A 16692-nucleotide genomic window follows, 5' to 3' on the forward strand; every position below is an offset into this window, starting at 1 on the left:
GCAATGACAGAARGGCATAGGCTAAGATGCAATAGATGGTATAAAATACAGTATATACATTGAGATGAGTGATGAAAGATATGTAGACATTATTAAAGTGGCATTATTAAAGTGATTAGTGCTCCATTTGTTAAAGTGGCCAATGATTTCAAGTCTATGTAGGCAGCAGCCTCTCTGTGCTAGTGATGGCTGTTTAACAATCTGATGGCCTTGAGATAGAAGCTGTTTTTCAGACTCTCGGTCCCAGCTTTGATGCACCTGTACTGACCTTGCCTTCTGGATGGTAGCGGGGTGAACYGGCAGTGACTCGGGTGGTTGTTGTCCTTGATGATCTTTTTGGCCTTCCTATGACATCGGGTGGTGTAGGTGTCCTGTAGAGTTTGCCCCCGGTGATGCATTGTGCAAACTGCACCACCCTCTGGAGGGCCCTGAGGTCGTCGGAGGTTCAGTTGCCGTACCAGGTGGTGATACAGCCCGACAGGATGCTCTCAATTGTGCCTCTGTAAAAGTTTGTGAGTGTTTTAGGTGACAAGCCACATTTCTTGAGCCTCCTGAGGTTGAAGAGGCGCTGTTGCGCCTTCTTCACCACACTGGTGAATGGATGGACCATTTCAGTTTGTCCGTGATGTGTACGCAGAGGAACTTAAAACTTTCCACCTTCTCCGCTGCTGTCCCGTCAATGTGGATAGGGGGGTACTCCCTCCGCTGTTTCCTGAAGTCCACAATCATCTCCTTTGTTTTGTCGACGTTGAGTGAGACGTTTTTTTCCTGACGCCACACTCGAGTGCCCTCACCTCCTCCATGTAATCTGTCTCGTCGTTGTTGGTAATCAAGCCTACTACTGTTGTGTTGTGTTGTCTGCAAACTTGATGATTGAGTTGGAGGCGTGCATGGCTACGCAGTCATGAGTGAACAGAGAGTACAGGAGGGTGCTGGGCACGCACCCTTGTGGGGCCCCAGTGTTGAGGATCAGCGAAGTGGAGATGTTGTTTCCTACCATCAGGAAGTCCAGGACCCAATTGCACAGAGCAGGGTTCAGACCCAGGGCCTCGAGCTTGATGATGAGCTTGGAGGGTACTATGGTGTTGAATACTGAGCTAGAGTCAATGAACAGCATTCTTACATTGGTATTCCTCTTGTCCAGATGGGATAGGGCAGTGTGCAGTGTGATGGCGATTGCATTGTCTGTGGACCTATTGGGGCYGTAAGCAAATTGAAGTGGGTGTAGGGTGATAGGTAAGGTGGTGATTTGACCCTTGACTAGTCTCTCAAAGCACTCCATGATGACAGAAGTGTGTGCTACGGGGTGATWGTCATTTAGTTCAAGTTTTGACCATGACAGTTTACAATCCAGGGTTACTCCAATCAGTTTAATCTATTTAGAAGTAACTTATTCCTTGCCACCCATTCTGAAACTAACTGCAGCTCTTTGTTAAGTGTTGCTGTCATTTTAGTCGCTGTAGTAGCTGATGTGTAGGGTTGAGTCATCCGCATACATAGACACGCTTTACTCAAAACCAGTGGCATGTCGTTAGAAAATATTGAAAAAAGGGGCCTAGACAGCTGCCTTGTGGAATTCATGATTCTACTTGGATTATGTTGGAGTGGCTTCCATTAAAAAACACCCTCTGTCTACTGTTAGACAGGTAACTCTTTATCCAAAATATAGCAGGGAGTGTAAAGCACACACTTTCTAGTAGGCTTAAATTGAAGATACGGCAAATAGGAGTGTCAAAATCATCCGCTATTATCCTCAGTAATTCTCTATCCCAGTTGTCAGACCCAGGTGGCTTGTCATTGTTGATAGACAACAATAATTGTGAAGGAGAGTAGACAAGACCTGTAGCTTCTATATACAAGTATTATGGATTACATTTTTCAAAGTGCATATTTTGAAATAAGAAGTTYAATTTTTAGGGTAAACTAACCAGTATTTAGAGGACCATCATGTCAGTAATTCAGAAAATAAAACATTTATGACCATGTAAATATCTGTCTTTATTTAATCAAGACCAGGAAATGTTGTTTAATATACCCTTTACAATGTAGCATCTATCTCATCTTGTTTTTCTCATAACATTTTCGAGAAATGCYGTAAAAATCTGATGGATTGTTACGGCCTCTGCAGAGACATTTAAAAACGGCTGCTCATTATTAACAGTTTTAACTAGACTCTTTTAAGCCACTCACATCTGTGCTCCAAATGGCATTTTAGTATTCCCTATGTAGTCAACTATTTTTGACCAGTGCTATAAAGGGAATAGAGTAACATTTGGGACACAGACATACTCTCCTGAGGCGTCATCAAGATGACTCAATGTTGTTCTTGTGGGCCGAAGACAGACGGGGGTGTGTCTTCATTTATCCATCTCCTCAACTATCAGGCTGTGTCTGAAATTGAACCCTATTCTTTATATAGAACACTTCTTTTGATCAGGGCCCATAAGCGTCTGGTCAAAAATTGTGCACTATGMTGGGAAAAGGGGGCCATTTCAGATGCACCTCACAGAGGTTGTTCCACGCATCAGTTAATAAAAGCTAGACTAACACACCACTGCCGMGCCTGCTGGAATAGCTGCTAGCATGGCCCTCAAGCACAGACATTTGACGAATGAGATGGAAAATAGTGTTCAATGATTACTTCCCCCTCATGACAAACACAAGCAGCACAACCCTTTGCAAATATGTTGATGGTGGTAACCTACAATTCACAACATAGGGACTACACTATTAAAAGACCATACTAGTTGAGTGTGGAAGTGCAAGCATAGATATATCCTTTTCACGGGCTACATAGATGTTTTCGCTGCATGACATTACAATGTCCTGTCCCTAATCCCCAACTACCAAATGTCCTCAGGGATTCCTTCCAAGTCCTGTCAGCCATCCAGGCATAATCCTTGAGGGCATTAGGGCAGAAATCTGTCATGTGGTTTCAATGTACAATCAGCTTGAGAAAGTCAATGGTGCTTCCAGCACCAGGMGGGACACAAGAGGCACAAAAGACCTTGAGCAAACAGCCCTGTCCAGGCATCATCACCATACATCAGCCAATCACATTAGACGACTTGACAGACAATTGCAACATGCAAATCSGTTTTTTTCTTTAGAGAATTCAAATGTAAAATTGGAAATATGAAACTAATACAAACACCTTCAGTTAATTTGTAAAATTAAATATATTTTCTTCTCCAAAAGATATCAATACATTCTGTATACAGTATTTTTACTTCAAAGCATGTTTGTAAATGCTTTAAAAGAAACATGCAGTGAAATAATTTACTGTACAAGAGCAACATGTGGATAATGTGAGAGGTGAAACTATCAGGTGATGTGACTTAGAGTTGACAGGGACTTCAAATATTGTGCTCGTCAGTCATCCAATTCAACACAAATTCAGGGACACCGTTCTGTCATGAGACATACGGTAAAGTACAACAAACACAATTTACAAACACAAAACAGAAAGCAATGTTATTTTCATGATCATTGAGAAGTGTTACTAACACACCGAGGTTTCATTTTCCATGCAAGACAGAATGTATAAAATTGAGTTGCACTCGAGGAAAACATTTAAAATGGATGTGAGAGGGGATACATGTAAGTCAGACAGAGATGCCTCAAATCATTGTCGTAGCTGAATCAGAATTAGTTAGGTAACATAGATAAATAAGATGTTTTATTTACRTTCATAATATMCTTATGTGAGATACTTGTCATTAGAATGTCTCTTTTTGGACTATACTGTCGGCAGTTGCATTTTCCTTTCTTCTCTAGAGAAAAGTCACTTGGGGCCCAGAGAGGGGAGAGGTCAGGCTTGTCTTTTACATGTCTGGTAATATGCAGAATATCAGAAAGGAAGAGGTCAGAATGGAACATTATCTTCATATGTGAATGTATCTGTTAAACCATGTGAAGGGATGATTAAGGGGGYACKAATGAACTCTTGGCTCCACAATGTCTGTGCACAAGTCACTCCCCTCAGTGAGCTTGTCCAGTGAGTGGGGAGAAGAGGGGGTGTATTTGAGATGGGAGTATCTAAAGTTGACAATTGATTTATGCCATTGGATGAGGTAATGTTTTGGTACTATGAAGTACCAAGAACGAGATTAGAACCTCGTTTTAGAGACCAAACTGAACGATAATTTATAGCTKATGCTATCTGGCTATGGGATACTCCGCTCTCAAGTAAAAGGCCCTTTGTGAAGTTTCTGAGATCTGTGGTTCGTCGTGTGAGTTGAGAGGGGTGTATCTTGGCTATAAAAGATACTATAATTATTTTGTAAGCACTCTCAGAATTCATTTATAGACACTGAATTGATCTGAGAGTCAAAGGGCTATGGTGAAGCTCATATAATTAAAAATMAAGTTTAAATATAACTCTGACTTGTGTGTGGTTTGTAAACTCTCCTAATTTAGTAATACAGGAAATTACCACGACATCATACAGATGAAGGCTATAATGAACGCAGAGGTAAATGTCTGTAAGGGGTGAAAACAAGCACCCAAAAATATAATCTGCACTCACAGACCACTCCCACCAGCTCCTAAAACTAGTAGGAAACATCAATGTAGTACCTAATATATATTGATATATACACACTATATATAATATATAATATATAATATATATATATATATATATATTTATATATATGTGTGGTATAATACAGTGGGTGAGAACAAGTATATATACACTTGCCGATTTTGCAGGTCCTTACTTACAAAGCAGTAAGTCTGTATGTTTATCATTAGGTTACACTTCAACTGTGAGAAGACGGATCCTAAAACAAAAATCCAGAAAATCACATTGTATGATTTTAAAATAATAATTGTGGCATTTTATTGCATGACATAAGTAGTTGATCACCTCCAACCAGTAAGAATTCCGCTCTCACAGACGTCCCGTTAGTTTTCCTTAAGAAGCCCTCCTGTTCTCCATCATTACCGTATTAACCTGCACCTGTTGAACTCGTTACCGTATTAAAAGACACCTGTCCACACACAATAAAAACAGATTTCCAACCTCTCCACAATGGCCAAGACCAGAGAAGCTGTGTTAAGGACATCAGGGATAAAAATTGCTAGACCTGCACAAGGATGGGATGGAGCTACAGGACAATAGGGCAAAGAGCTTGGTGAGAAGCGAAACAACTGTTGCGCAATTTATTAGAAATGGAAGAAGTTCAAGGATGCACGGGCAATTCACCCTCGGTCTGGGGCTCCATGCCAAGTTTCACCTCGTTGGGCATTCATGATCATGAGGAAGGTGAGGGAGCAGCCAGAACTACACCGCAGGACCTGTCAATGCCTGAAGAGAGTGGGACCCACAGTTCTCAAGAAAACCATTAGTAACACACATACCGCCGTCATGGATTAAAATCCTGCAGCGCACGCAAGGTCCCCCTGCTTAAGCCAGTCATGTCCAGGCCTGTCTGAAGGTTTGCCAATGACCATCTGATGATCCAGGGAGGAATGGAGAAGGTCATTGGTCTGATTGGAGACAAAAATTAGAGCGTTTGCGGTCTAACTTCCATCGCCGTGTTGGAGGGAAGAAAGAAGTATGAGTTACAACCCCAAGAAACACCATCCAACGATGAAGCATGAGGTGGAAATATTCCATTCTTTGGGGAATGCTTTTCTGCAAAGGGGACAGGACGACTGCACCGTTATTGAGGGATGAGAATGGATGGGGCCATGTATCGCGAGATCTTGGCCCCAACAAACCTCCTCCCTCAGTAAAGAGCATCTAAGATGGTTCGTGTGGCGTCTTCCAGCATGACAACGACACGAAGCACACAGCCATGGCAACTAAGGAGTGGCCTCCGTAAGAAGCATCTCAAGGTCCTGAGAGTTGGCCCTTAGCCAGTCTGCAGACCGGAACCAATAGAAAAATCTTTTGGAGGGAGCTGGGAAATCCGTATTGCCCAGCGACCAGCCCCGAAACCTGAAGGAATCTGGAGAGATCTGTAGGGAGGGTGGGCCAAAATCCCTCTCAGTTGTGAAACCTAGTCAAGAACTACAGGAAACGTATATGATCTCTGTAATTGCAAACAAAGGTTTCTGTAACCAAAATATGGAAGTTCTGCTTTGATGATATCAAATACTTATGTCATGCAATAAAATGCAATTAATACTTAAATCATACAATTTGTGATTTTCTGGATTTTGTTTTGATTCCGTCTCTCATAGTTGAAGTGTACCTATGATAATAATTACAGACCTCTACTGCTTTTAAGTAGCGGAAAACCCTGCAAAATCCATGCAGTGTGTATCATACTTGTTTCTCCCCACTGTATATATGAGTGTGATATATATATATATGTGTGTGTGTGTGTGTGTGTATATATGTATGTATGTGTTTATATATGTGTTATATATATATTATTATATATATGTGTAAATATTTATTCATATATTATTGTTATATAAACACCCACATATATAAACACATACATACAGTAGGGGAGAACAATTATTTGAAAACACGGCCGGATTGTTGCATGGTTTTCCTACTTACAAGCATGTAGAGGTCTGTATTTTTTTTATCATAGGTACACTTCAACTGTGAGAGACGGAATCTAAACAAAAATCCAGAAAAGCACATTGTATGCATTTTTAAGTGAATTAAGTTTGCATTTTATTGCATGACATAAGTATTTTTGATCACCCACAACCAGAGAATTCCGGCTCACAGAGCCTGTTTAGTTTTTCTTTAAGAAGCCGCCTGTTCTCCACTCGATTACCTGTATTAACTGCACCTGTTTTGAACTCGTCTGCCTGTATAAAAGACACCTGTCACAACACTCAATCAAAACAGACTCCAAACCTCTCCACAATGGCCAAGACAGAGAGCTGTGTAAGGACATCAGCGGATAATTAGTAGACCTGCCACAAGGCATGGGATGGGCTACAGGACAATAGGGCAAGCAGCTTGTAAGAAGGCAACAACTGTTGGCAAATTATTGAAAATGGACAGAAGTTCAAGATGACGGTCAATCACTCGGTCTGGGGCTCCATGCAAGATCTCACCTCGTGGGGCATCAATGATCATGAAGAAGGTGAGGGATCAGCCCAGAACTACACAGCAGGACCTGGTCAATGACCTGAAGAGAGCTGGGACACAGTCTCAAAGAAAACCATTAGTAACACACCTACGGCCGTCATGGCATCTAAAATCCTTGCAGGCCGCACGCAAAGTCCCCCTGCTCAGCCAGCGCCAATGTCCAAGTCCGCGTCTGAAGGTTTGCTCAATGACCATCTGGATTGACCCGGAGGAGGAATGGCGGAGAGAAGGTCATGTTGTCTGCATGAACCAAAATAGAGCTTTTTGGTCTAAACTCCACTCGCCGTGTTTGGAGGGAAAGAAGAAGGATGAGTACAACCCAAGAACACCCATCCCTCAACCGTGAAGCATGGAGCATGAAAAACATAATTTCTTTGGGATGCTTTATCTGGCAGGCGACAGGACGACTGCACGTCGTATTGAGGGGAGATGGACTCGGTAGACCATGTATCGCAAGATCTGCGCCAACAAACCTTCCTTCCCTCAGTTAAAGCATGAATGATGGGTCGTGGCTGGGTCTTCCAGCATGACAACACCAAAACACACAGCCAGCGGGGCAACTAAGGAGGGGCCTCCTAAAGAAGCATTCTCAGGTCCTGGAGTGGCCTAGCCGTCTCCAGACCTGAACCATAGAAAATTCTTTGGGGAGGGAGCTTTGGAAAAAGGTTTTTTCCCGTAATATGCCAGCGACGCAGACCCCGAAACCTGCAGTGTGTGCAAACTGGTCAAGAAACTACAGGAAACGTATGCATCTCATGTAATTGCAAACAAAGCGTTGTCTGTACCAAATATAAGTTCTTGCTTTTCTGATGTATCAAAAACTTATGTCATGCAATAAAATGCAAATGAATTACTTAAAATCATACAATGTGATTTTCTGGATTTTTTGTTTTAGATTCCGTCTCACAGTTGAAGTGTACCTATGATAAAATTACAGACCTACTCATGCTTGTAAGTAGGAAAACCTGCAAAATCGGCAGTGTATCAAATACTTGTTCTCCCCACTGATTATACACACACACACACATATATATAATATATATATATATATATATATATATATATGATATATATAACACACACACACACCACACACCACACAACACACACACACACACACACACACACACACACACACACACACACACACACACACACACACACACACACACACAGTGGGCAAAAAAGTATTTAGTCAGCCACCAATTGTGCAAGTTCTCCCACTAAAGATGAGGAGAGGCCTGAATTTTCATCATAGGGTAACTTCAACTATGACAGACAAAAATGAGAGAAAAAAAAATCCAGACATTCACATTGTGGATTTTAATGAATTTATTTGCCAAATTATGGTGGAAAATAAGTATTTTGGTCAATAACAAAAGTTTCTCATACTTTGTTATATACCCTTGTGCAATGACAGAGGTCAAACGTTTTCTGTAAGTCTTCACAAGGTTTTCACACACTGTTGCTGGATTTGGCCATTCCTCCATGCAGATCTCCTCTAGAGCAGTGATGTTTTGGGGCTGTTTGCTGGGCAACACGACTTTCAACTCCTCCAAAGATTTTCTATGGGGTTGAGATCTGGAGACTGGCTAGGCCACCCAGCCTTGAATGCTTCTTACGAAGCCACTCCTTCGTGCCCGGGCGGTTGTGTTTGGATCATTGTCATGCTGAAAGACCCAGCCACGTTTCATCTTCAATGCCCTGCTGATGGAAGGAGGTTTTCACTCAAATCTCACGATACATGGCCCATTTCATTCTTTCTTTACACGGATCAGTCGTCCTGGTCCCTTTGCAGGAAAAACAGCCCCAATGCATGAGTTTCCACCCCATGCTTCACAGTAGGTATGGTGTTCTTTGGATGCAACTCAGCATTCTTTGTCCTCCAAACACGACGAGTTGAGTTTTACCAAAAAGTTATATTTGGTTTCATCTGACCATATGACATTCTCCTAATCTTCTTCTGGATCATCCAAATGCTCTCTAGCAAACTTCAGACGGGCCTGGACACGTCTGGCACTGCAGGATTTGAGTCCCTGGCGGCGTAGTTTGTTTACTGATGGTAGGCTTTGTTACTTTGGTCCCAGCTCTCTGCAGGTCATTCACTAGGTCCCCCGTGTGGTTCTGGATTTTTGCTCACCGTTCTTGTGATCATTTTGACCCCACGGGGTGAGATCTGCGTGGAGCCCCAGATCGAGGGAGATTATCAGTGGTCTTGTATGTCTTCCATTTCCTAATAATTGCTCCCAAGGTTGATTTCTTCAAACCAAGCTGCTTACCTATTGCAGATTCAGTCTTCCCAGCCTGGTTGCAGGTCTACAATTTTGTTTCTTGGTGTCCTTTGACAGCTCTTTGGTCTTGGCCATAGTGGAGTTTGGAGTGTGACTGTTTGAGGTTGTGGACAGGTGTCTTTTATTTCTGATAACAAGTTCAAACAGGTGCCATTAATACAGGTAACAAGTGAGGACAGAGGAGCCTCTTAAAGAAGGTCTGTGAGAGCCAGAAATCTTGCTTGTTGTAGGTGACCAAATACTTATTTTTCCACCATAATTTGCAAATAAATTCATTACAAATCCTAATGTGATTTTCTGGATTTTCTTTTCTCATTTTGTCTCATAGTTGAAGTGTACCTATGATGAAAATTACAGGCCTCTCTCATCTTTTTAAGTGGGAGAACTTGCACAAATTGGTGGCTGACTAAATACTTTTTTGCCCCACTGTGTGTGTGGTGTGTGTGTGTGTGTGTGTGTGTGTGTGTGTGTGTGTATATATATATAATATATAATTATATATATATATATATTATATATATATATATATATAATATATATATATATATATATATATATATATATATATATACATACACACACACACACATACATACATACATACATACATATATGTGTATACATATATACAAAAGATAGCCCTATTGGTAAAAGACCAAGTCCACATTATGGCAATACAGCTCAAATAAGCAAAAGAAAATGACAATCCATCATTACTAAAGACATCAAGGTCAGTCAATCCGGAAAATTGCAATAACTTTTAATTTCTTCAAATTCAGTCGCAAAAACCATCAAGCACTATGATGTAACTGGCTCTCATGAGGACCGCCACAGGAAAGGAAGACCGAGTTACCTCTGCTGCAGAGGATAAGTTCATTAGTTACCAGCCTCTCTTCTGTATACCAGCCCTACCTGTCACAACACAACTGATTGGCTCAAACGCATTGAGGAAAGATATTCCACAAATTAACATGGCACACCTGTTAATTGAAATGCATTCCAGGTGTCGACCTCATGAAGCTGGTTGAGATAATGCCAAATGTGTACAAAACTGTCATCAAGACGAAGGGTGGCTACTTTAAAGAATCTCAATAAAATTTGTTTAACACTTATTTGGTTACTACATGATTCCATATGTGCTGTTACATAATTTTGATGTCTTCACTATTATTATACAATGTAGAAAATAGTAAAAATAAAGAGAAACCCTGGATGAGTAGGTGTGTCCAAACTTTTGACTGGTACTGTATTGTGTACACCACACACACACACACACACACACATCACACACACACACACACACACACACACACACAGTTAAAGTCTGACGTTTACATACACCTTAGCCAAATACAGTTAAACTCATTTTTTACAATTCCTGACTTAACCCTAGTAAAAATTCCCTGTCTTAGGTCAGTAGGATCACCACTTTATTTTACGAATATGAAATGTCAGAATAATAGTAGCGAGAATGATTTATTTCAGCTTTTATTTCTTTCATCACATTCCCAGTGGGTCATAAGTTTAATACACTCAATTAGATTGGTTAGCATTGCCTTTAAATTGTTTAACTTGGGTTAATGTTTCTGGTAGCATTCCATAAGCTTCCCACAATAAGTTGGGTGAATTTTGGCCCATTCCTCCTGACAGAGCTGATGTAACAGAGTCAGGTTTGTAGGCCTCCTTGCTCGCACACGCTTTTCAGTTCTGCCCACAAATGTTCTATAGGATTGAGATCAGGGCTTTGTGATGCGCACTCCAATACCTTGACTTTGTTGTCCAAAAGCCAATTTGCCACAACTTTGTAGTATGCTTAGGGTCATTGTCCATTTGGAAGACCCAGTGTTCAAGCTTAAATTCCTGACTGATGTCTTGAGACGTTGCTTCAATATATCCACATAATATCCTTCCTCGTGATGCCATCTATTTTTGTGAAGTGCACCAGTCCCTCCTGCAAAAACACCCCCACAACATGTTGCTGTCACCCCCGTGCTTCACGGTGGGATGGTGTCTTCCCCCTTTTCTCCAAACATAACGATGGTATTATGGCCAAACAGTTCTATTTGTTGTCATCAGACCAGAGAACATTTCTCCAAAAAGTACGATCTTTGTCCCCATGTGCAGTTGCAAACCGTAGTCTGGCTTTTTTATGGCGGTTTTAGAGCAGTGGCTTCTTCCTTGCTGAGCGGCCTTTCAGGTTATGTTGATATAGGACTCGTTTACTGTGGATATAGATACTTTTGTACCCGTTTCCTCCAGCATCTTCACAAGGTCATTTGCTGTTGTTCTGGGATTGATTTGCACTTTTCGCACCAAAGTATGTTCATCTCTAGGAGACAGAACGCATCTCCTATTGTTTGTAGAGATGAACGTGGTACCTTCAGGCGTTGGGAAATTGCTCCCAAGGATGAACCAGACTTGTGGAGGTCTCCAATTTTGTTTCTGAGGTCTTGGCAGATTTTTTTTGATTTTCCCATGATGTCAAGCAAAGAGGCACTGKGTTTGAAGGTAGGCCTTGAAATACATGCACAGGTACACCTCCAATTGACTCAAATGATGTCAATTAGTCTCTCAGAAGCTTCTAAAGCCATGATATAATTTTCTGGAATTTTCCAAGTTGTTTAAAGGCACAGTATGTAAACTTCTGACCCACTGGAAATGTGATACAGTGAATTATAAGTGAAATAATCTGTCTGTAAACAATTGTTGGTAAAATGACTTGTGTCATGCACAAAGTAGATGTCCTAACCAACTTGCCAAAACTATAGTTTGTTTACAAGAAATTTGTGGAGTGGTTGAAAAACGAGTTTTAATGACTCCAACCTATGTGTATGTAAACTTCCGACTTCAACTGTAATTATGAGATGAGTATTGTGTATATATATATATATATATACATACATACATGCATACACACACACACACACACAGTACATACCAAAAAATTACTAACAATTAGAAAACTTCCTCAACATAAAACCCTGTGTTACAATTTCATCACACCCAGTCTCCACGTTTCTCTCATCTCTGACTCAATTCACAAAGTCACTCAACTGTGTCTTGGTTTCTCTTTTCTGCTACATCTCAAACATTTTGGACATACAAGCTACCCCCTGTCAAGATGGTGTTATTTTACCATATGTAAGACAAACTGTTCAGAGTCCGAGTCTGCTCTGGAACTGAATAGACTCTCTGCCCCAGGACACAGAGGACTGCTCTTTGTAAGCTCTGCCTTCTATAGGGGAATGACAGGGGGGGGGGGGGGGGGGGGRCCCATCCTCTCAAGTCACCAGCTTTCTCTTCTAGCCCACATCAGGACCTCCCCATACATCCAACTCCATCACACATGTTCCATTTCAACACTGCTAGTGTATAATGATGATTCAGAGAACACACACGAGGTATGATCTCAGTGGACCGGTTTTGTATTTGAGTGTCGTTTGGAAATTGCTACTCCTTCCACATTATGGATGCACACCTGGGCACACAGAAGCACCTAGAACCCCTCGCCGGCTAGTTCAATCTCCTACCGAACCATCTGAACATCAGCCCTGTAACTCGTTAGTATTTTCCCACAGAGCTACCGTACTCGTAGCTTCGAGAGCCAGTCTAGAGCTTCAACATGTAAGCAAGATGTTCTCTTTTCTGGCACAGCCACATTCATCCCTGGCCAGCCCAGATACATGGACAACACAAAATACTGTTGGTAATGTGGCGGGAGGGATTCTAGCTCAAAGGTGCCACAAGCGGCGAATCACTTAAATCAGGACAAAAGGCAAAAAAAAAGAAAAGAAAAGTGAACATTTTGGAAGGAAATCGCTGTACAGTATTGACCATTTTTATAAAAACAAACGAAAAATTGAAATAACTCGAGTCCACCCCCCCCACATGATGGCGGGCAGACTGAGGTCCTGAAGGCAGTCTTCTTAAAAGTACGACAGTTTTTCCCTTCTCTCCGTCTTACTTTCTCACTCTCTCTCCCTTTATCTCCAATGCGGGGCGAGCAGGGCCAGGGTGAGCCCACAGAGTGCCAGTGCCATGCTCCCGTGTGCCATATGGTCTCCACCGGTCGTGTCTTGGTGCACCATCTTGACCACGCGGGGGTTGATGGGGGTGGGTGGGATGGAGAAGTAGATGTCCCGGTCCGCCACGCAGGATGGAGAGTCACAGCCGCTGCCACTCTCCTGTCCTCCGCTACCATCCTCATCTGAAAGAAAGAAAGAAACAAAGAGAGAGAGACAGAAGTGAGAAGATTTCAGGGGGCAAGAAATGAGAGCAGGTTGATGAGGCCATGAACACAGGAAAAGACACAGCATTCAGGGGATGAAAATAGAACTCATCAAGTCTGTTGTGACATTTTTATGGCAACACCAAAGGTTGTGGTCCTCTCTAGCTCAGTTGATAGAGCATGGRGCTTGCATCGGTAGGATAGTGGGTTCGATTCCCGGGACCACCCATACGTAAAAAATGTATGCACGCATGACTAAGTCGCTTTGAATAAAAGTGTCTGCTAAATGGTATATAAGGTAATAGTCAATAGTCTTCAAACAGACGACATGAGCAGAATATCTAGGCCAGCTAATCTTTATAGACAGGTGGGGTGTTTACCAACAATCAAAGGATTATTGACCATTTGTAAGCTATATTTCTTATGTAAATGTTTATTGAAAACATATATACATTTGCTCAATAAGCACTTGTCTCTCAAATACATTGTTACAGTAGTTAGTTAGCTAATTTTATCCATATTAGCATAAGATGTGACGTCAAATGTCAAAACAAGATATACACAAGATACAACTAGTTGTAACAAGCCATCTACGATTCACCACACATCAGCTTCTTGTCATTGTTGCTAGCTATCTGACTGTTCAGAAAACAACTACACACGCACAGCCTTTTACCTCAGAGTTACGCCACATGACTGTAATGATGTTGTCAACACACCCGTCTATTGAAATGGAGAAGATTTCCTAAAGTTTAGTTCCCCGTAGAGGGTGCCAATCAGGTGTCCAACCCGGATGCTCTGCATGGGGCAATGGGCCTCAGTAAGTAAGTTAATCTGTTAGTTCTTACCATCCTCACCTTGGTCGATGGAGATATCATTGCCGCTGTGGGCGGCCTTCAGCCAGCTGGTCATTTCCTTCAACACTGCGATCTGACTGCGAATCGCCACATCTGGCTTTGTAATGTCCACTTCCACATCCGGGTTGGACACCTGATTGGCCAATCCGTTGCCCATGACAACAGACTCGTACCTATGGCAGAAGGTCAAGAATGAATGTGGAGATCCTACCAAGCARACTGTTCGTTCACCATCTGCAGCAACATTACTTTATGCCTTCAGAATGGTGGCTCCGTCCCGAACGGCACCCTATTCCCTAAATAGTGTACCACGTTTGAAAAGTAGTGCACTAAATMGGGAATAGGGTCTAATTTGGGACGCAGTAAGTGTTGGTTGGTGACTTGTGTCAAGGGAGTGACCTGAGAAAACAACCTGCCAAACTAACCTGCTCTTTGCTGTTCCGTTCCAACAGTCATCCCTCGACGTAATCCTCTCCCCAGCACACACGGTCTCTGGCAGCGTGGACCAGAACTTCTTAGCATGCTTCAGCCTTTTCTTCACGTCTGTCGTCTGGGCAGAAGGAGAGAGGCAGGCAAACAGAGACGGATCATTTACTTACGCCACGTCCATTTGAAAGACTTCGGATTCTCACGTGAAAACTCTTTGAATTTATGCTGACGGTTGGGCCAGATGGCTGACAATGCCTTACCAGTCTGTCCAAGCTGGTGCCAGCAGCAGTAGTGGGCCGTGCGTCAGGGCTGTAGGGACGAAAGCGACCGGTGAATCCTGTCTCCTTGACTGAGCGACGCGACCGGAAGCCATTACCTGGTTTAGGCTGACCACACCCCTGGAACACCTGAAGGGGTGGAGAGGCAAGTGAGTGGAATGTACAGACAGACAGAGACAGATAGACACAGGCTACCAGGCAGGCACACAGACAGAAAGGTTGGCAAATAAAGAAAACACACACACACACACAGTCAAAGACAAACTGAGACAGGAAGTGACTGACCTTCTGTGACACCTGCATGCTGTTCTCCTGCATGTTCATGATGGCCTCGGAGATCTTAACGTCAATGGGGTCCATCACAGACTCAAAGTTGAAGGGCCCCTCCAGTCTCTCAGCCAGACTCAACATGGCATCTGATAAGACACAACTCAGTTAGTCATGGACACAATAGCCGCAACCCTGCAATAACTGCAAACAAACACCCCCAAAACCAAAATAACTATGTGAATTAAAGTGCTAAAATCTTTTTTGGCCTAGATTCTACCAGCAGGGGGAAGCACACTGCAGACACCAGAGGTCCCCCAGTGAGTGTCAGAAGCCACACACTCCCTCTCCCCCTCTCTCCCTCCCACTCCCTCCCTCCCTCATTGGAGCATGTTTAACTGGTCATTGTTGGATATGAAAGCCCTTACCCAGGAAGTTGTTCCACTCTGTGTCGAGGTCAGCCTGGTTGGCCAGACAGCCACGCATCACGTTGAGACAGTAGTTCTGGCAAGGCTTGAGAGCCACCTGGCCTTTGCAGTAGGGACAGTACAACATCTTCATGGCTGCCCGCACACAGCTAGGGGATGCACTGACCTGAGGGGGAGGGCAGAGGGAGTTAGTGACCAATGCATTTCAGACAGACACAGACTATATACAGTGCAAGATGTATCAGACAGACAGTTAGACTATATACAGTTGGGTCCTGAAATTATTGACACCCTTGATAAAGATGACCAAAAATGACTGTATAAAATAAATTATGTAAATACTAAGCTATATTGTACGCTCAAATTTTTGGGGAAATTATATTATATCATTTTATACTAATACAATTGCTCATAGAAAGAGATTTGGTTTAACAAGTAATATAATTTTTTCTCAAAAGGGAAGGGATCAAATGATTGACACCACTGTTTGTTCCATAGGGCGGCACACAATTGGCCCAGCGTCATCCGGGTTAGGGGAGGGTTTGGCTGGGGTAAGCCATCATTGTAAATAAGAATTGGTTCTTAACTGACTCGCGTAGGTAAATACAGGTTAAATAAAATAAATTACAATACCTCACCTTGAGGGGATAACGGCACGGAGKCTTTTTCTAAAATGTTTCATGAGTTGGAGAACACATTGGGAGGGTTCTTAGACTATTCCTCCACGCATAATCTTTCCAGATCCTTGATATTTTATTTTTTATTTAACCAGGTTGGCCAGTTGAGAACAAGTTCTCATTTACAACTGCGACCTGGCCAAGATAAAGCGAAGCAGTGCGACACAAACA

General features: G+C 42.5%; 1 protein-coding gene across 2 annotated transcripts in view; it reads right to left on the bottom strand.

The window, feature by feature from the left end:
• Window positions 1–11426: 11426 nt before the first annotated feature.
• The window catches only part of LOC111973217 (glypican-4-like), a 77027-nt gene continuing 71761 nt past the window's right edge, over window positions 11427–16692 (bottom strand). Inside the window, exons 4-9 of one of the 2 annotated variants that reach the window (XM_024000516.2) lie at window positions 15845–16010; window positions 15435–15565; window positions 15132–15278; window positions 14868–14992; window positions 14443–14615; window positions 11427–13564 (exon numbers count right to left, since the gene is read on the bottom strand). In XM_024000516.2, coding sequence (XP_023856284.1) covers window positions 13341–13564; window positions 14443–14615; window positions 14868–14992; window positions 15132–15278; window positions 15435–15565; window positions 15845–16010 — 966 coding nt within the window. In that variant the 3' untranslated portion in view covers window positions 11427–13340. Of the gene's footprint in view, window positions 13565–14433; window positions 14616–14867; window positions 14993–15131; window positions 15279–15434; window positions 15566–15844; window positions 16011–16692 lie in introns of both variants that reach the window. The other variant, XM_024000509.2, reaches the window with a different exon arrangement.

The sequence above is a fragment of the Salvelinus sp. IW2-2015 genome, linkage group LG2 (assembly GCF_002910315.2).
Source record: "Salvelinus sp. IW2-2015 linkage group LG2, ASM291031v2, whole genome shotgun sequence".
Taxonomy (NCBI): Eukaryota; Metazoa; Chordata; class Actinopteri; order Salmoniformes; family Salmonidae; genus Salvelinus; species Salvelinus sp. IW2-2015.